Here is a 21,933-nt window from a genome sequence, read left to right as displayed (position 1 = left end):
GAAAATTATAATTTTTTACCTAAAATGCTTGTTTTCCCCAAAATTTTACATTTTTAAAAAGGGTAAAAGCAGAAAATACCCCTCAAAATTTGTAACACAATTTCTCCCGAGTACAGTGATACCCCATATGTGACCCTAAACTGTTGCCGTGAAATACGACAGGGCTCCAAAGTGAGAGCTCCATGCGCATTTGAGGCCTAAATTAGGGACTTGCATAGGGGTGGGCATAGGGGTATTCTATGCCAGTGATTCCCAAACGGGGTGCCTCCAGCTGTTGTAAAACTCCAAGCATGCCTGGACAGTTAGTGGCTGTCTGGTGGTAATGGTAGTAGTTGTTTTGCTACAGCTGGAGGCTCAGTTTTGGAAACAGTGGTGTACCAGACGTTTTTCATTTTTATTGGGGAGGAGGGCTGTGTAGGGGTATGTGTATATGTAGTGTTTTTTACTTTTTATTTTATTTTGTGTTAGTGTAATGTAGTGTTTTTAGAGTACAGTCTCACGGGCAAGGGTTCACAGTAGTTTCTCGCTGGCAGTTTGAGCTGCGGCAGAAAATTTGCCGCGGTTCAAACTTGCAGCCGGATACTTACTGTAAACCTCCGCCCATGTGAGTGTACCCTGTACATTCACATTGGGGGGTGGGGCTGTTGCAAAACTACAACTCCCATCATGTACGGTCGATCAGTGCATGCTGGGAGTTGTAGTTTTGCAACAGCTGGAGGCATACTACTTTGGCTGGGAATGCTGGGGATTGTAGTTATGCAACAGCTGGAGACACACTGGTTTGCTACTTAACTCAGTGTTTCACAACCAATGTGCCTCCAGCTGTTGCAAAACTACAACTCCCAGCATGTCCGGTGCATGCTGGGAGTTGTAGTTTGCAACAGCTGGAGGCACACCGGTCGTGAAACACTGAGATAAGTAAAAAAAAACTGTTTCACAACCAATGTGCCTTCACCTGTTGCAAAACTGCAACTCTCAGCAGTCACCGACAGCCAACGGGCATGCTGGGAGTTTTAGTTATGCAACCAGCAGATGCACCACTACAACTCCCAGCTTGCACAATCAGCTAAAGCGCATGCTGGGAGTTGTAGTTATACAACAGCTGAAGGTACACTTTTCCATAGAAAAAATGTGCCTCCAGCTGTTGCAAAACTATGTCCCAGCATGCCCATAAGGGAATGCTGGGAGTTGTGGTGGTCTGCCTCCTGCTGTTGCATAACTACAGCTCCCAGCATGCCTTTTTAGCATGCTGGGAGCTGTTGCTAAACAGCAGGAGGCTGTCACTCACCCAACTGCTGATCCACGCTGCTGGGGCCCCGATCCCAACAGGGACGCTGGGGATCGGGGTCCCCAGCTGCCGGGGTCCATGTCCCGCACCCGATCACGTCCTCCGGAAGAGGGGTGGAGCGGGTTGCGGGAGTGACACCCGAAGCAGGTGCCCTGACTGGTCGGCCGAGAAACCGGCCGACGAATCGGGGCGATCGTGAGGTGGCACCAGTGCTACCTCACCCCTGCTGGCTATGGCTGTTATTCCGGGTCACTGGAGACCCGATTGGCCCGGAATCCGCTGCATATTACTGGGCTGAATTGTACAGCGATCTGCGGCAATCATCATCATGACCCCAACCCCCCCCCCCCCGGGCGATATGCCGCGATGCCTGCTGAACAATTTCAGCAGGCAGCAGGCATCGGGCATCGGCTCCGCTCCAGATGGCCGCGGGGGGCCGGGAAAGCACATGACATTCTCATGTGTCCTTAAGGGGTTAAAGAAAAGCTGAACCTGTTGATTTTGGTGTTATTGGTCAACTATATAGAGTGTTGGATTCTCAACTCACATGATGGTAGGGGTGGTGGGTTAAAAGGAGGTAGTAGGAAAAAGTATTTGGCATGTGGAATTTGTGAACCCTTTGGGGGAGATTTATCAAAACCTGTCCAGTGGAAAAGTTGCGGAGTTGCCCATAGCAACCAATCAGATCGCTTCTTTCATTTTTGAAAAGGCCTCTGAAAAATGAAAGTGATCTGATTGGTTGCTATGGGCAACTGGGCAACTTTTCCTTTGGACAGGTTTTGATAAATCTCCCCTTTGTTACTACAGTTGGTTAGGTTCACATGGCCTTTTTATCCCGTCCCGCTATTTTCCCATCATTGCTGCTGAACAGACCATACTAATAAACTGATGCAAAGGGGTGCCATTTAGTGGCATCCTGTTGCATCAGTTTTTAATCTGTTTGTATGCTTTTATTGTCCATTTTATTTATTATTATATATTTTTTTTTTTGTCTGGCTATTCCCTGGTTACTCACACCTTTTCTGAGCATGCTCAGAAGTAATAACTGATCAAAAATGGAGTGGAAAAAACTGATGCAAACGGATGACATTACAGGCTCATCAGATTTTGCCATAGACTTCAATATAAAATTTTATATATCCCTTTCTAATCTGTTAATTTTTAACTGAGAAAGAAATACTGTATGCAATGTCATATCTACATATATCTGAATAGGAACCAAATGGGTGACAAATAGAGATGAGCGAACTTACAGTAAATTCGATTCGTCGCAAACGTCTCGGCTAGGCAGTTGATGACTTATCCTGCATAAATTAGTTCAGCTTTCAGGAGCTCCCGTGGGCTGGAAAAGGTGGATACAGTCCTAGGAGACTCTTTCTACTAATTTATGCAGGATAAGTCATCAACTGCGGAGCCGAGAAGTTCGTGACGAATCGAATTTACTGTAAGTTCGCTCATCTCTAGTGACAAAGGTCTAGGTATATATATAATATAATATATTATATATAATTATATAAAATTATATATATATATATATATATATATATATATATATATATATATATATATATATATATATATATATATATATATATATATATATTTATGTGTGTATATATGTATATGTATATACATACACACATACACACATACACACACACACACACTTATATGTGTATATATATTTATATATATATATATATATATATATATATATATATATATATATATATATATATTTATATAATATATATAATAAAAAAAACATTGGCTATATAAAGCTGATCTTTGAGGTTTTAAAGGAACTTAAGAACAACTAAATACTGTGCACTCTTCTTTTCTTTAGGGTCCTTACCCCACAAAAGATGAAGTAGATCCTGATCTCATCAATGCAGGTACAAATGGATCAGTTAAAAAATAAGTGGAAGCCTTACCCGACTGAACATGTCGGGGTACATTCACACCGTGTTTTTGCAATACGGCAGCAGGAGAATTTAAAACCGACCTCTGCCATATGCCCGCCGGTCCTGCGCCGCACTCTATTTATTTGAATGAGCTGGATGGTCTCCAGTCTGGCAACAAAACTTGGTATGGTCCAAAAATTAGCTGACCGGCTGGACCATTTATCAATAAAGCGCACTCTCTTCCTTTTTTGTCACAACCCCGTTCCTCACGGACTGTAAGCTCTCACGAGCAGGGCCCTCACTACCCCAGTTTAGAAGTTAGACATTACAAACTAAATATTAAAGGGGTACTCCGCTGCTCAGCGTTTGGAATAAACTGTTACGAACGCTGGAGCCGGTGCCGGGAGCTCATGACGTCATAGTCACACCCCGCCCCTCAATGCAAGTCTATGGGAGGGGGCGTGACGGCAGTCACGCCCCCTCCCATAGACTTGCATTGAGGGGCGGGGCGTGACGTCATGAGCTCCCGGCTCCAGCGTTGGGAACAGTTTGTTCCAAACGTTGAGCAGCGGAGCACCCCTTTATTGTAATGTCTCATGTCCTTATTTGTGCCCTTTAAAAATTGCAAAATGCTATGGAATCCAATGGCGCTATACAAAAATTTAGATTTGTAGTTGCTTTTTTATTTTTAACATTATTTTACACTTACCCATTACTTTTGTTTGGATGCTGTGACTGTACCACCAGTAAATGTAGACTTCATCTAGTCAATACCAGTAGTTCTAACCACATGTCCTGGATACATGTAACGTTCTCTGGCTTTTTCTGTTAGGTAAAGAAACTGTCACAGTCCTTCCAGGAGCATCATATTTCTCTAGTGACGACTCCTTTGCCATGATTAGAGGGTGAGTACCCTGTACCCCTACATTCTAATGCATGGGGACACTTATCAAGCTTTTTTACACTGCTTTTTTGGTGTAAATTTGTCACACTTGCGCAAAAAGTCTGCAACTTTGTGCTTTTATTTTTATTTATTTTCTTTTTTTTCCCACTTTGCAGTGGTAAGAGATTTATGAAGTGTGACTTTTCTCAAAAAGTCGCAAGGAGAACTTAGTAAAAAAAAAAAAATAAGTATCTGATTGGAGTCCCAGTGGTTTCCCACTTTGTGATGACTGGTAGGGCACCCGCCACTCGGTAAGGAGCGCGCGCTGTACACGTTCCATTCATTTTTATGGGAGCGACGAAAAGACCCAAGTACAGCTCTCGGGCATCGTTGGCGCTTCATTGAAATGAATAGAGCGTGGGCAGTCTACCGGTAGACGACACACACGATCCTCAGTGAGAGAGCCGGGGTCCCGTCTCAGAGGTTGGACCCCCTCCCGCGATTAGCTACTTATGCTCTATCCTGTGGATAAGGGCTAAGTTAACTCTTGCTTGAGTTCTCCTTTTAATTGCACCATAAACCTTCACCAGCCCGGACCTGGTTTACAAAAACTGGCTGTAGAAAGCAGTTTCGAAAAGTCGCACAAAAGTTGCGAGGGTGAAAAATTCGCAGAGAAGGAATCGTAGTTAGTGCTGTTCCAAAGTGAAATTTCCCCAAAAAATTAGTACTAGCCCCGTATTTATCCCAGGCCCTGCAGCATGTAATTCGGTACATGTACACTCCAACTGCACCATCTTAACCGGTTTATAACATTATTGCACCTACAGACTTTGATCGATGTCCCCACAGTGTATATAAAGGTTATATTTACACATGATGGATACGTTGCCGGGATTTCTTTAGCAGTCTCATTATTCTGAATAGGTTTTGCTGCAGAATCCTTCCTATTCAGGTTTGTTTTTTATGTAAAATCAGAAGCAACTCTAAATGTAGCTCCTGGAGTTGTTCCCTTTGTGGAACTGGCTGACATTTCATGTATCCATGTGCTTGTTGAGAGTACATTATGGCTAAGGCCAGGTTAACGCAATGTTTCCGCTCCCATCACGGGATGACGACTTATACTGTAGCGGGCACCATTCACCTCAATGGCCTGAACTAAGTCACTGTTTTCTGGTGGTTTGCTCTAATGTAATAAGACGCAATACAGCAGCGGGCCGTCATATTGAGTCCTGTTACATTAGCTTGTACTACGGTAAGTAGCCCATTGAAGTGAATAGTGTCCACCACAGAATGTTGGCCTCCTTGATGGCTGTGATGGAAAGGAAGTACACGGAATGAACCCGGCCTAACATGAAATCTGTAGGTAGGCTGGTTCCCAAGTCTCGTGAAGTTTGATGAAAAGCTGTCTGGAAGCTGTGCGGGCAGACATTTTAATTTTTTATTAATTTTAATTTTATTTATTTTAATCTATTTTTTTTTATTTTATTTTTTATTTAAATTTCATTTTTTTTTTTCTTCAGCTGCAGAAGTAAAACATTGTATATAATGCTTGTTTTGGCACCGTATTTTAATGTATTTTTTATTTTTATTTTTTCCCCTCTGTTCCTCACTTCCATAGAGGACATGTGGATCTGACCATGTTGGGCGCTATGCAGGTGTCTAAATACGGAGATCTGGCAAACTGGATGATTCCTGTGAGTATTGCCGTGCACACTACTGTGATGAGTTACTGTACATAAAAAATAATAATTTAAAGGCGTCTTCCACCTGAATTTGTACGCTGTTATGTAGCGTGTATGAGCTGTTCTCTGCCACACTACCTACAAATGAGACTTGGGCTGTAGAGAAGTGGTCTTTAAACTGCGGACCCCCAGATGTTGCAAAACTATAACTTCTATCATGCCCCTAACAGCTGTACTTATGGATTACTTGGGTTGTTACAACATCTGTCTATCAATCTGACATGAAATGATCACCGGAGAGAATGTTAAAGGGGTACTCCGCTGCTAGACATCTTATCCCCTATCCGAAGGATAGGGGAATAAGATGTCTGATGGTGGGGATCCCGCTACTGGGTCTCCTGCAGCACCCGGCATTCTAAACAAACGCTGGGTTCCTGCGGCAGTGGTCGTTATGTCATGCCACGCCCCCTCCATTCACGTCTATGGGAGGGGGCGTGACCGTGATATCACGATCACCGCCCCCTGCTGAAAGCGTTCTGAACAAAATGTTCCCAAAGCTGGAGAACCGGAGTACCCCTTTCAAGAAACTTCTTCAGCCGATACCCTGCTGTGGACTTAAGTCAGTGATCTCCAACCTGCGGGCCTCCAGATGTTGCAAAACTACAACTCCCAGCATGCCCAGACAGTCAACGGCTGTCCGGGCATGCTGGGAGTTGTAGTTTTGAAACATCTGGACGTCCGCAGGTTGGAGACCACTGACTTGGGGCATACTGCAGAGTTTTGTATCCCCTCACTGATGGGGTCTCATAGACTTAAAGGGGTATTCCAGGCAAAAGCTGTCTTTTTTTTTTTTTTTTTTTTTTTTTTTTTTTTTTTATATATATATATATATCAACTGGCTCCGGAAGTTAAACAGATTTGTAAATTACTTCTATTAAAAAATCTTAATCCTTCCAATAGTTATTAGCTTCTGAAGTTGAGTTGCTGTTTTCTGTCTAACTGCTTTCTGATGACTCGCGTCCCGGGAGCTGTGCAGTTCCTATGGGGATATTCTCCCATCATGCACAGCTCCCATGACATCATCATTGAGCAGTTAGACAGAAAACTTCAGAAGCTAATAACTTCTAATAATAATAGCTAATATATAATTATAGTTTTTGCCTGGAATACCCCTTTAACCTTTTGCAGTTAAAATGCTGTTTTTGACTGCAGGTAACAGTGTATTTCAGGTAATTTTCTGTGTCTGTGCATCAAGCAAATATCCACTTTGAAGATATTCATTATACACCTATTAGTGCTCCTTTTTTAATTGTATGAAGTGGGTGCACAACCTCCTTGATCTGTTTAACTTCTCTTAATAACAGATAATGGTTTCCTTCTCTAGACTGTCCTCAGTTGTTCTGTAATGTTTTTCTTCCTCCCTTGTTGGCTTGGGAAGCGAAGAGTTAAAGGGGAATTCCAGGGAAATTTTTTTTTATATATATATATATATATATATATCAACTGGCTCCAGAAAGTTAAACAGATTTGTAAATTACTTCTATTAAAAAATCTTAATCCTTTCAGTACTTATGAGCTTCTGAAGTTAAGGTTGTTCTTTTCTATCTAAGTGCTCTCTGATGACACCTGTCTCGGGAACCGCCCAGTTTAGAAGCAAATCCCCATAGCAAACCTCTTCTAAACTGGGAGTTTCCCGAGACACGTGTCATCAGAGATTACTTAGACAGAAAAGAACAACCTAAACTTCAGAAGCTCATAAGTACTGAAAGTATTAAGATTTTTTAATAGAAGTAATTTACAAATCTGTATAACTTTATGGAGCCAGTTAATATATAAAAAGTTTTTTCCTGGATAACCCCTTTAAACCTAGGCTTTTGGAGCCAGGGCGGATATCTGAGTACTGGCGATGACGTGCTTGTGTTGGCTGCAGTTATTGGGGATTCTCGATCAGGTGCCTATTGTGAGCCATGGGGGAGGTATTTGTGTCTCACCCTAGGGCACCAGCAGGTCAGAGCGTGGTCGGTCATGAGAGGGACACCGCTTGGCGTCAAGGTTACAATTTAATTCAAAGCTGCGTTGTCTTGTTCATAGGAAAGACGTATAATGGAAGGATCATTAGAAGACACTAGAGATGAGCGAACTTACAGTAAATTCGATTCGTCACGAAGTTCTCGGCTCGGCAGTTGATGACTTTACCTGCATAAATTAGTTCAGCTTTCCGGTGCTCCGGTGGGCTGGAAAAGGTGGATACAGTCCTAGGAGACTCTTTCCTAGGACTGTATCCACCTTTTCCAGCCCACCGGAAAGCTGAACTAATTTATGCAGGAAAAGTCAGCAACCGCCGAGCTGCGAAGTTCGTGACGAATCGAATTTACTATAAGTTCGCTCATCTCTAGAAGACTCTTTTCCGGGTTCCTGGATTGTATTGCCATATAATGAGAATTGCACTTTTATGGAGTATTGGGGATTTCAGATATGGGGGTGTGTGTATGTTGAAGATTGATAATCGGGCACTTTCTGGAAGTGGCCATATTGGAGGCGCACACTGCTTTCATGTAGAGATGAGCGAACTTACAGTAAATTCGATTCGTCACGAACTTCTCGGCTCGGCAGTTGATGACTTTTTCTGCATAAATTAGTTCAGCTTTCAGGTGCTCCGGTGGGCTGGAAAAGAGACTTTCCTAGGACTGTATCCACCTTTTCCAGCCCACCGGAGCACCTGAAAGCTGAACTAATTTATGCAGGAAAAGTCATCAACTGCCGAGCCGAGAAGTTCGTGACGAATTGAATTTACTGTAAGTTCGCTCATCTCTACTTTCATGTATTGTCTGTATTTGTCGGTGTTTCCTATAGGAGACATACGCTTCCTTACTGTATTGTCTAAATAGGGGCCATTGCTTTGGAGGCGCTCCCTTCTTTCTTGTACTGGACAGCTATTTTTGAGACCCACACGTTTTCTTCCCTATGGTTTATACAGACAATACAGGAGTGTATATCAAACCTTGCCATTCCTATATAGACAGCAGCACTGTGTATGTAATTAACAGCAGCTGCAGGGAATGGTAGTTAAAGGAGTACTCCACTGCCCCAGCGCCCAGAACATTTTTGTTCTGAATTCTGGCTGTGGGGATCGTGACGTCACAATCACACCCCTTGTGATGTCACGATCCCCGCAGCCAGCATTCAGAACAAAATGTTGGGGCAGTGGAGTACCCCTTTTAAAAGGGCATTCTCGTGTCCAAAAGAGGGCTCCCTGACTGCCTTCAGCTACAAAGTGGGTCTGTGGGTCTGCCACAAAGTGGTCAAGAAGCCAAAAACAGCTTTAAAGGGGTACTCTGGTGGAAAACAAATGTTTTCAAGTCAACTGGTGCCAGAAAGTTACACATTTGTAAATTTCTTCTATTTAAAAATCTGAAGCCTTCCAGTACTTATCCGCTGCTGTATACTACAGAGAAAATTGTGACGTTCTTTCCAGTCTGACAACATTGCTCTCTGCTGACACCTCTGTCCATGTCAGGTACTGCCTAGATTAGAAGAAATTCCCCATAGGAAACCTCTCCTACTCTGGACAGTTCCTGACACGGACAGAGGTGTCGGCAGAGAGCACTGTGTTCAGACTGGAAAGAACTTCACAAATTTCTCTGTAGTCTACAACAGCTAAGTACTGGAAGGATTAAGATTTTTAAATAGAAGTAATTTACAAATCTGTTTAACTTTCTGCCACCAGTTGATTTGAAGAATTTTTTTTTTCTTCCAGCGGAGTTCCCCTTTAAAGGGGTACTTCACTGCCCCAGTGTCCGGATCGTTTTGTTCCGAATACTGGGTGCGGGCTATGGGGGTAGTGAAGTCATGCACATGCCCCCTAGTGATGTTACGCCATGCCCCCTCAATGCAAGTCTATGGTAGGGTTGTGGCTGTAGCATGGCATTACTAGGAGGGGTGGCCGTCACAACACGACCCACGTAGCCCGCATTCGGAACAAAACGTTTTGGACACTGGGGCAGTGAAGTACCCCTTTAATTCCCCTTGACTTTTCGTGCTATGCCCTCTAACCAACTTTCACAAGAGTTAAAATTGTGTGAAACAGCTGGCTCTGCTGTTTTGGTTTCCTGACAAGCTCCTTGAAGTTACAAGCAAACCATAGTGGGATAGGATAAGGAGCCCCCCCACACCCAGTTAGCGCATTATGAATAACTTTTTTTTTTTTTTTTTTTTTAACCTTGTAAGGTGTTTCTAGTTTTTGGGAATAGTGTTTGATCTTTCACTCCCTGGTCTCTAGGGGAAAAGCAGTACTCAGTTTGTATAGTGTTACTTTTCTGCACTGTAATGACTCTGCTGACTCTGTCCTAGTCAATACAGCAAAGCTGAAAAAGCAGGGAATGTCAGTCTGTCGTGTGCTTAAAGGGGTACTCTGCCTCTAGACATCTTATCCCCTTTCAAAAGGATAGAGGATAAGATGTCAGATCGCCGGGGTCCCACTGCTGGGGACCCCGGGGATTGCTGCTGCAGCACCCCGCTATCATTGCTGCGCAGAGCGAGATCGCTCTGCACGTAATGACGGGCGATACAGGGGCCGGAGCATCGTTACGTCACGGCCTGCCCCCGTCAATACAAGTCTATGGGAGGGGGCGTGGCGGTCGTCACGCCCCCTGCCATAGACTTGCATTAAGGGGGCGGGCCGTGATGTCATGAGGGGCGGAGCCATGACGTCACGCTGCTCCGGCCCCTGTACCGCCCGTCATTACGCACAGAGCGAACTCTCTCTGTGCAGTAATGATAGCGGGGTGCCGCAGCGGCGATCCCCGGGGTCCCCAGCAGCGGGACCCCAGCGATCTGACATCTTATCCCCTATCCTTTGGATAGGGAATAAGATGTCTAGGGGCGGAGTACCCCTTTAAGTGGCCAGTATGAAAATTTTGGAAATTTTACCTTTTTTTTTTTTTTTCCCCTGTTATATTGATTTATGAAGAGAAATGTATAATAAAAACTTGATTTTGAATGTCAATATTTGATGCCATTTAAAGTAGTTTTTTTAGCACAAGCTTTTGGGCTTGTACTGTTTCGTAATATAACTTTGCATAATATAATTTCTAGTAGAACATAATGTACTCCGATTAATTTCTCTAAAGGTGAGAAACCAAATCCTTGCCATTTCCTCACAGGCTTTTGAGGTTGTCTGGAGATATGTAGAGCAGCTTTATCTCTTGATACCGGATAAGCGGCTGAAACTACTATCAGCCTGTGCCAGGTTGTTAACCTATAAAATGCTGTTCCACAGTGTCGTAGTCATTTGCTTTACTGTTTTTTAAATGCCTGGGTTTTTCCCCCCCCCCCTCTGGAAAGTCTGTTTTTCTAGTATTTGCAAAAAAGCTCAATGCTAAATTTATTAAGGTTTAAATTGAATCGTATTTATAAATTAGAATTACCGTGTATATACTAGAGTGTAAGTCGAGGCCCCTAATTTCAACCCAATAACCTAGGAAAAGTTATTGACTCAACTATAAGCCTAGGGTGGGTAATGCATCATCCCCCCCCCCCCCCCCCCAATGTCATCATCCAGACCCCCGTCATGAACACCCCCATCATCCCCCCCCCCTTCATCTAGTGACGTTGCATTGACGACGCGTAGGGATGTCCCTGTGCGTCGTCAAGGCAGCGTCACTAGTCCGGGGCCGGATCCCGGTGAAGATGGACAGCCCGCAACGACTAACCCTCCCCACCGGACGGTCCTTGCAGCATAGATGGCCCAGACCAGCACTCTATTCCTTCCCGGGAACTCCCAGCATGCCCGGACAGCCGATGGCTGAGAAGGAATTGACAGGCGTAGAGTTCACTCTAGTATAAGCCGAGGGGGTGTATTCAGCACGAAAAATCGTGCTGAAAAACTCTGCTTATACTCTAGTATATACGGTAGCTGTAGCATGCTGGGTAGTTAAGAATGTGTGCGAGTATGGTTGGTAAGATTGTCAGGATGCATTCTTTTCTTAAGCCATGGAAAAATGTGCCAAATATCTGGACAAATACAAAATTGAAGTCAAATGTGTATTTTGGGGAAAAGTAAATGTTGTGTTTAAACCATGCTCAGTCATGGTACTTTTCATGATCCTCTTTAGAAGGAATCACGACCCCCCCCCCCCTTGTCTGTGAGCTGACAAACATGGTGGAAGGCCAGCGCCAGCACTGATACGGACACCGCTCACCCCTTTTATTTATGTCCATAGTAGAATATCAACCAATGGTACAATGACATGACGTGTTTCCAATTACAATATAGCTACAGTTTAAACAAAACCATCTAAGGACAGGTAGTGTATATACACTGCTCAAAAAAATTAAGGGAACACTTTAACACTCCAAGTCAATGACACTTCTGTGAAATCACACTGTCCGCTCAGGAAGCAACACTGATTGACAATCAATTTCACATGCTGTTGTGCAAATGGAACAGACAACAGGTGGAAATTATAGGCAATTATCCAGATACCCCCAATAAAGGAGTGGTTCTGCGGGTGGTGACCACAGACCACTTCGCAGTTCCGATGCTTCCTTGCTAATGTTTTGGTCACTTTTGAATGCTGGCGGTGCTTTCACTCTAGTGGTAGCATGAGACGGAGTCTACAACCCACACAGCTCTTAGTGCAGCTCTTCCAGGATGGCACATCAATGCGAGCTGTGGCAAGAAGGTTTGCTGCGTCTGTCAGCATAGCGTCCAGAGCATGGAGGCGCTACCAGGAGACAGGCCCAGTATATGAGATGTGGAGGAGGCCGTAGGAGGGAAACAACCCAGCAGCAGGACCGCTACCTCCACCTTTTTGCAAGGAGGAGCCCTGCAAAATGACCTCCAGCAGGCCACAAATGTGCATGTGTCCACTCAAACGGTCAGAAACAGACTCCATGAGGGTGGTATGAGGGCCTAACGTCCACAGGTGAGGGTTGTGCTTACAGCCAAACACCGTGCAGGACGTTTGGCATTTGCCAGAGAACACAAAGATTGGCAAATTTGCCACTGGCACCCAGATGTGACAGTCTGGAGATGCCGTGGAAAACGTTCTGCTGCCTGCAACATCTTCCAGCATGACCAGTTTGGCGGCGGGTCAGTAATGGTGTGGGGTGGCATTTCTTTGGGGGGCTACACAGTCCTCCATGTGCTTGCCAGAGGTAGCCTGACTGCCATTAGGTACCGAGATGAGATCCTCAAACCCCTTGTGAGACCATATACTGGTGTGGTTGGCCCTGGGTTCCTCCTAATGCAAGACAATGCTGGACCTCATATGGCTGGAGTGTGTCAGCAGTTCATGCAAGAGGAAGGCATTGATGCTATGGACTGGATCGCCCGTTCCCCAGACCTGAATCCGATTGAGCACATCCAGGACATCATGTCTCGTTCCATCCACCAACGCCACGTTGCACCACAGACTGTCCAGGAGTTGGCGGATGCTTTAGTCCAGGTCTGGGAGGACATCCCTCAGGAGACCATCCTCCACCTCATCAGGAGCATGCCCAGGAATTGTAGGGAGGTCATACGGGCACGTGGAGGCCACACACACTACTGAGCCTCATTGTGACTTGTATTAAGGACATTACATAAAGTTGGATCAGCCTGTAGTGGGGTTTTCCACTGTGATTTTGAGTGTGACTCCATATCCAGACCTCCATGGGGTGATAAATTTGATTTCCATTGATAATTTTTGTGTGATTTTGTTGTCAGCGCATTCAACTATGTAAAGCCAACGGCTGTCCGGGCATGCTGGGAGTTGTAGTTTTGCAACAGCTGAAGGCACACTCTTTGGGATACACTGAACGAATACTTCTATTGAATGACTCTTATCACTATATATTGTGGTTAAAGTAATGATAAAGCCTCCCAATATAACCTTTTCATGGGGGTCTGCTCTTAGATGGTGTTTTTTATTTTTTTTATTTTTTATATATTTTTTTTTTTTTTTGTGGCATACAGTGCTGCAAAAAAGTATTGTCAGCCACCAATTGTGCAAGTTCTCCCACTTAAAAAGATGAGAGGCGCCTGTCATTGTTCATCATAGGTAAACCTCAACTATGGGTGGGGCATAATGAGAAAAAATAATCCATGAAATCGCATTGTCTGATTTTTTTTTTAAAGAATTTTATTTGCAAATTATGGTGGAAAATAAGTATTTGGTCATTTGGTTGAAATTATGGATAATTAACAAAAATATTATGAATAACATTAGTAATACAATAATAAAATAATTAAGAAAATATATGAATACAAATTTTAACAGTAATATTAGAAATATTATAAAAAATAATACATACACAATACACATATATAATACACTAGAGATGAGCGAACTTACGGTAAATTCGATTCTTCACGACTAGAGATGAGCAAACTTACAGTAAATTCGATTCGTCACAAACTTCTCGGCTCGGCAGTTGATGACTTATCTTGCGTAAATTAGTTCAGCCTTCAGGTGCTCCCGTGGGCTGGAAAAGTTGGATACAGTCCTAGGAAAGAGTCTCCTAGGACTGTATCCACCTTCTCCAGCCCACCGGAGCACCTGAAAGCTGAACTAATTTATGCAGGAAAGTTCGTGACAAATTTAATTTACTGTAAGTTCGCTCATCTCTAGTCACGAACTTCTCGGCTCGGCAGTTGATGACTTATCCTGCATAAATTAGTTCAGCTTTCCGGTGCTCCGGTGGGCTGGAAAAGGTGGATACAGTCCTAGGAAAGCATCTCCTAGGACTGTATCCACCTTTTCCAGCCCACGGGAGCACCTGAAAGCTGAACACATTTACGCAGGATAAGTCATCAACTGCTGAGCCGAGAAGTTCGTGACGAATCGAATTTACTGTAAGTTCGCTCATCTCTAATACACACATATATACACATAATACACATATATAATATATAAAAATTATTTAACTTTTTTTGAATTTATTCTTTTAAATCAAGACAACATCAGCAACATTGATTTTCAATGTTTCCAACTGCTCCAATAAAGTCAAATTTATCCTGGGATTTTGCAGGTCAGTGCTTCTCAACCAGGGTGCCTCCAGCTGTTTCAAAACTACAACTCCCTGCATGCCTGGACAGCCAAAGGCTGTCCAGGCATGCTGGGAGCTGTAGTTTTGCAACAACTGGAGGCGCCCTGGTTGGGAAACACTGTTAGGGCCGGAGTACCCCTTTAAGGGTGAGAACCTAAGACCTCTTATCCCCTATCCAAATGATAGGGGATAAGATGTCTGACCGCGAGGGTCCCGGCGCTGGGGACCTTGTGCAATCTTTCATTCGGCACCCACCTCTTTGAGCTGCACGCAGCGCTGCCAGCTCACAAACTGTTGGGTGCTGACCACTGGGCCGGAAATCGTGACGTCACCAAGACTCCGCCCCCTTGTGACGTCTCCCTCCGCTCCCGCTATGCAAGTCTGTGGGAGGGGGCGTGACTGCCGAATACCCCCGCGGTCAGACATCTTATCCTCTATCCTTTGGATAGGGGATAAGATGTCTTAGGGTCGGAGTACCCCTTTAAAGTCTTCCGCGTACTGGAGCAAAGTGAACTCTACATCCGCCTGCTAGTATAGAAGAAATAGGTCAGCTGCTGGATACAGTGGAGAACTGACTGTTCAAGCAACAACTGATGAATTAATCCCTTCAAGAAAACGAATTCATCCATGGAGCCCTGAACTAAAATGGAATTTACAAGTTAAATGTATTAAAAGTTGTTCTGGGGTAAATGTGGATTATCGGGTCTCAGGAATGTGAATGGAATACAAGCTCTGCCTCAGCTGGCGGTAAAATACCCTTTGAAAAATCCGGAAAACGTATTATTTTTATTTTTTAAATCAACTGGTGCCAGAAAGGTAAACAGATTTGTAAATTACTTCTATTACATTTTTTTATTTTTTATTTTTTTATTCTTCCTGTACTTATTAGCGGCTGTATATTAGTTTTTTTTTCTTTCTGTCCACAGTGCTCTCTGCTGACACCTCTGTCCATATCAGGAACTGTTCAGAACAGGAGCAAACCCCCATAGCAAACCTATCCTGCTCTGAACAGTTCCTGATGCGGACAGAAAAAAAAAATCCAAAAACGAAAGAACTTTCTCTGTAATATACAGCCACTAATGAGTACTGGAAGGATACAGATTTTTTCATAGAAGTGATTTACAAATCTGTTTAACTTTCTGGCACCAGCTGATAAAAAATTCCCCCCCCCCCCCCCCTTTAGAGTTTTGACACCATTGACACTTGGATGAGAGAGGTGTGTGTGATTGCAGCGGGTTTCCGTCATTCGGACCCCCACAGTCTCTAACCGGACTCAAAGCTCCCATCTTTATGGAGAGGCAATTGGCATGGACTCTGTTTATTTCGGACCACGCCGTTCATTGTCTTTGGGGGTGCTGAAGATGGAGTATGCACACTGCTCCATTCTAATGGGATCCCCCTACGAACTCTAACAGGACTCCTGAAGATCTCAACAGTTGGGGCCCCTGCAGTCATACAGTTGTAGAAAAGAGGATATGTTATTCATGGGGGGGGGGGGGGGGACCCCTCTAAAAGATAAGGATATAATACCGAAGAATATTTCTCTAATACACTAGCAGTTGCATAGTGTCTCCCCTTGGACGATCTGTCTTGTCCTGCATTACACAGGCAACCCATTGATGTGAATGAGCACTGTGTAATGCTCTATACCTCCTGTGGTGGCGCTGCAGGGAAATCACTTACTGCCAGGTTTCCCCACATATATTACAGCTGTTTGCTGTGGGTCCTAAAAAAAAAAAACTAAAAAAAAACATACTTTAGGCCCCTTCAACTGCTGTTTGCTTTTGGCATTCCCTATTCAAGAGCAGTCTTATCTGCAGCCCCATAGGGCCAGTAGGGTGCAGATTAGGGCAGCGGAAGGCAACCCAACAAAAAAGGCAGCTTGCTCTTTATACAGTGCTCAGTGAGAGCAGAATATGCAGCAGAGGTAGGAACTTACAGCTCCCCAAAATTATAGCTTCCATTGACAGATTGTGTGACCTCTGGCAAGCCAGTCCAGCTGCACGTAATGCAGTGTCTTACCATGAGGATCAGCAGGAGGGGGACGACCCATTTAAGGCCATGTTCACACAATGGAATTCCGCTGCAGCAGAGATTAGTTGATTTCAATGGGATTCACTGTGCACACGCCAGAATTCCCGTGGCAGATGGTTCGGAGTCAGGTCTATTCTTTCTTTCCTAGTGGTCCTAGCGCTGGCATTTTCTGCTGTAGGTGGAATGTCTGCATGGACTTTTTCTGTGCGGACATTCCCCCATGTGAACATAGCCTAAATCTTGGAAGGCTCTTACACCAAATGTCCCCAGAGGATCCCTGGGCCAATTGAAACAAACACAATCCTTGGGGAAACCCTGATTAAAGACCCTCTATAAGATCGAACACTTAACTTTTATTGTTATTATTAATTATTATTATTACTTAAAACAGAATAATGTGCTTATTAGCCACTAGGTGGCAGTGATGATTAAAACTACGACTAATGTGTGCATGAGTGAAAGTCTGTGTCCTGTAAAGGACTACTCTGTATCGGGGTGCTGTATACAGTTTAGATAGAGTAGTCCTTTACTGGAAACGAAGACTCACTGAAGCCATCTCATGTCCACACTAGTCGTAGTTTTAAACATTACTGCCACCTAGTGGCTAATGAGCACATTATTATTCTGTTTTAAGTAATGATGGGGATGATGGAGGTTGATGGGGATATTGATGAATGATGGATGATGATATGATTATGATCTGATAGATCCCCTCAGGGAAACCCTGACTAGAGACACTCTATTCCCCAAGGATTGTGTTTATAAATCTTGGCAGAGTCTCCAATACCATCCACATCTTGAAGACGGGTGCAGTGCTACAGAAAGCAGCCATGTTCTTTTTGTTTTTGGTCTGGTCAGAAAACCGTATACGGGGCAAAAATGAGATAACCAGAGTCAGCGTTTGACTCCGGTCGGCTCATTGAAATGAATGGGGTTCGAGCAGGATCCGGCTGGGATACGGGAGCGGCCGGTTTTCACCCCTCCCAACCGGATCCAGCAAACGTAGTGTGAAACCCACCCTAAGAAAAAACACCTAACCTAATTCAGGACCCGGGAAAGTGTCTACTTCCCTCCCTCTCAAGAGTCTAGAAAAAGTGTATGTGGTAGAGCTTTTCCCACCACAGAAGAGCTAATGTGGGTAAATAACTCTACCATAGACATTCTTTGATAAATCTGGGCCAAATTCTTTAAAGGGGTTCTCCGGTGCTTAGACATCTTATCCCCTATCCAAAGGATAGGGGATAAGATGCCTGATCGCGGGGGTCTCGCCACGTGACGTCACGCTCTGCCCCTTCAATGAAAGTCTATGGGAGGGGGCATGACAGCTATCCCGCCCCCTCCCGTAGGCTTGCATTGAACACGCTCTAGGGACTGATTACAAACGGGGTGCCGCGTGCAAGATTATGGGGGTCCCCAGCGGTGGGACTCCCGCGATCAGGCATCTTATCCCCTATCCTTTGGAAAGGGGATAAGATGTCTAAGCACCGGAGTACCCCTTTAAGTGAAATTGTTTTAAAGTGGTACTCGGCTGCGAGGGTTGTGATGTCATGGTCACGCCCCTCATGTCATGCCACTCCCCTCAATGAGTGTATGGAAGGGGGTGTGGCAGCTGCCACGCCCTGTCCCATAGGCTTACATTGAGGGGGGTGGCCATGACGTCACGACGCCTGCACCCAATATTCGGAATAAAATGTTCCGAACGCTGGGGCAGTAGAACACCCCTTCGCATACTTCAGGTGAGCTGAACCATCTAAAGACGTATTTAGAGAGGAGGGGGAGGAGAATGAGGCAGAGGTAGAAAGAAGCTACTGAAAGCCCTAGTAAGTGTTTCTTACCCAGAACTGGATTTACTGTACACTGCTCAGTACTACTCAATAATGTCCTCCATGCTTTTGCTGCTGTGGGTGTACTATAGAGATGTCTCTATATAATAATTTCTCCTCTGCATGTGCAGTGTATGGGAAACATCATAAGCTAGCCCCCCCCCCCCCCCCCCCCTGGAATGTTGAAAAATGCCTTATAATGGCCAGAAATAGGGCTGCTCCTCTCGTAAGGGTTTCTTGAAAGGTTCATGACCATTTAATATAGCAGAAATGGATACATTTTTCCATTCTAACCTTTTAATAACCATATTATGTTGAGTTTAATAGTTGAAGGGGCTCCATTAGGACGTGTTCAGAGACGGCTCATTACCACGGAAAGCTTAAAACTGCATGAAAGATGAAAAGGTTAATTCCCGCTAACTGCAGCGAGCCGTGCCATCACTCATTAGGGGACGACGGATTCCTCGGCTGAAAAGCTGGTAGAGTATAGGTGGAAGCTGCCAAGCAGGACCTAATAAAATGCTTGCTGTATAACCAAATGTTCTGCAACTTTGTATTATACCTTGTGTAAATATTAGATCTGCTTTCAGTCAATGAATAGAAGCCTTCTCATTACATCTAGAGGCTGGATACCTGACCTAATCCGGTTGCCCATTACAAGAGATAACTGTAAGGCTTTGTTCATGTGTGTTTGTATTTTTAGTCTGGATCTTTATTTTTATATTTTTTTTTAAGATTCTGCAGCAGAAATCCCCAATCTGCCTTGGATATGCCAGAGGACCCACTAAAACTCATTACTGCCAGGAATTATGTGCAGAAAAAGCAGATTTTATACGAGAAAAATCGGTCTTGCCTTGAGCAGTTGCCCATAGCAACCAATCAGATTCCAAATTTAATCTGTGGAAAGGGCCTCTAAAAAAATAATATATAAAGCAGTAATCTGGTTGGAATGGACAACTGCTCTGCTACACAAAGTTTGATAAATTTTAATTATAAAGGGAATTTTACCGTCTAATACTTGTTTTATCCACAGAAGCCATAAATAGTTTATTGGCGGGGATCTGACACCCTTTTATCGCTGCAGTGCCACTCTCCTGTGTGGTGTAGTATAGAGAATCTCTCCTGTGTGGTGTAGTATAGAGGATCTCTCCTGTGTGGTGTAGTATAGAGGATCTCTCCTGTGTGGTGTAGTATAGAGGATCTCTCCTGTGTGGTGTAGTATAGAGAATCTCTCCTGTGTGGTGTAGTATAGAGGATGTGTCCTGTGTGGTGTAGTATAGAGAATCTCTCCTGTGTGGTGTAGTATAGAGAATCTCTCCTGTGTGGTGTAGTATAGAGGATCACTCCTGTGTGGTGTAGTATAGAGGATGTGTCCTGTGTGGTGTAGTATAGAGGATCTCTCCTGTGTGGTGTAGTATAGAGGATCTCTCCTGTGTGGTGTAGTATAGAGGATCTCTCCTGTGTGGTGTAGTATAGAGGATCTCTCCTGTGTGGTGTAGTATAGAGGATCACTCCTGTGTGGTGTAGTATAGAGGATCTCTCCCATGTGGTGTAGTATAGAGGATCTCTCCTGTGTGGTGTAGTATAGAGGATGTGTCCTGTGTGGTGTAGTATAGAGGATCTCTCCTGTGTGGTGTAGTATAGAGGATCTCTCCTGTGTGGTGTAGTATAGAGGATCTCTCCTGTGTGGTGTAGTACAGAGGATCTCTCCTGTGTGGTGTAGTATAGTGGATGTGTCCTGTGTGGTGTAGTATAGAGGATCTGTCCTGTGTGGTGTAGTATAGAGGATCTCTCCTGTGTGGTGGAGTATAGAGGATGTGTCCTGTGTGGTGTAGTATGGAGGATCTCTCCTGTGTGGTGTAGTATGGAGGATCTCTCCTGTGTGGTGTAGTATAGAGGATCTGTCCTGTGTGGTGTAGTATAGAGGATCTCTCCTGTGTGGTGTAGTATAGAGGATGTGTCCTGTGTGGTGTAGTATAGAGGATGTGTCCTGTGTGGTGTAGTATAGAGGATGTGTCCTGTGTGGTGTAGTATAGAGGATGTGTCCTGTGTGGTGTAGTATAGAGGATCTCTCCTGTGTGGTGTAGTATAGAGGATCTCTCCTGTGTGGTGTAGTATAGAGGATCTGTCCTGTGTGGTGTAGTATAGAGGATCTCTCCTGTGTGGTGTAGTATGGGGGGTCTCTCCTGTGTGGTGTAGTATGGAGGATCTGTCCTGTGTGGCGCGGAGTATAGGGGATCTCTCCTGTGTGGTGTAGTATAGAGGATCTGTCCTGTGTGGTGTAGTATAGAGGATCTCTCCTGTGTGGTGTAGTATAGAGGATCTCTCCTGTGTGGTGTAGTATAGAGGATCTGTCCTGTGTGGTGTAGTATAGAGGATCTCTCCTGTGTGGTGTAGTATGGGGGGTCTCTCCTGTGTGGTGTAGTATGGGGGATCTGTCCTGTGTGGCGCGGAGTATAGGGGATCTCTCCTGTGTGTTCTCAAGTCGGGTGTCGTCTTATAGTGTGGGTGCTGCATTTGTCCGGGACGCCCGGAGTATGGATAGAGAGAGGCGCTGTGCCCAGAAAAACGCACACCTTTCAACCGTCCGGCCCGCCCTTGTATGTATCCTATTACCGTACCTCTTTCTCTGCCTCTCAGAGCTCGCTCTTGAGGTCTGCAGTGAAGCGGTGCGCATGTGCAAGATCTGAGGCAGCGCATGTGCAAAATCTGACAGGCGGCACTGGTGTGCATGTGTGAGATCAGAGAGGCGGAGAAGGAGGTACAGTAATGGGATACAAGGGCGGGCCGGGCGGGTGAAAGAGGCTTGTACCGCTCTGATAGTCTTGGAGACAGGGAGGGCTGCGCAGGCAGGGAGAGCTGACCAATCTAAGCAGGCTTTGTATACAACAACCAGCCAATCACTGGTAAGGTACTGTACCTCGCGGTAGAGGGGTAGTCTTGTACGGCGAGTATAACCCAAACTCTATTTTAACTGTAAAAGTTGGGGGTCGTCTTCTACGCCGGAAAATCCGGTAATTTTCTTAGTGATTTAGAAGAGGAGCCTGTTGGCTGGACGCCTTGTATTAGTAGACTGTGGATGCCGATTCCATAGAATGGCATTTACGAAGCTTTTCTGCTGTTTAGAATGGATGAAATAACGATTCTGACATTTACCGATCTGTAATATTTATTCCCAGCAATATTTGTAAAACATGGTAATTACAAACACTTCTCACAATGCGGCTCTGCTGCATCGGGTCGGCCGTAATTAGACAAACCACTTACCTGCATAAAAGCCTGAGCGGCG

General features: G+C 44.6%; 1 protein-coding gene across 1 annotated transcript in view; it reads left to right on the top strand.

Moving 5' to 3' along the window:
* OXCT1 (3-oxoacid CoA-transferase 1) overlaps positions 1 to 21,933 on the top strand; it is an 81,517-nt gene that overhangs the window by 36,633 nt on the left and 22,951 nt on the right. Inside the window, exons 11-13 of the mRNA XM_056545961.1 lie at positions 3,135 to 3,183; positions 4,025 to 4,097; positions 5,694 to 5,769. Of these exons, the coding sequence (XP_056401936.1) occupies positions 3,135 to 3,183; positions 4,025 to 4,097; positions 5,694 to 5,769 (198 nt within the window). The remainder of the gene's footprint in view (positions 1 to 3,134; positions 3,184 to 4,024; positions 4,098 to 5,693; positions 5,770 to 21,933) is intronic.

The sequence above is a fragment of the Hyla sarda genome, chromosome 1 (genome assembly GCF_029499605.1).
Source record: "Hyla sarda isolate aHylSar1 chromosome 1, aHylSar1.hap1, whole genome shotgun sequence".
NCBI classification, from domain to species: Eukaryota; Metazoa; Chordata; class Amphibia; order Anura; family Hylidae; genus Hyla; species Hyla sarda.
Note: the sequence above shows the minus strand (reverse complement) of the source record. Positions and strands in the feature narration are given on the sequence as shown.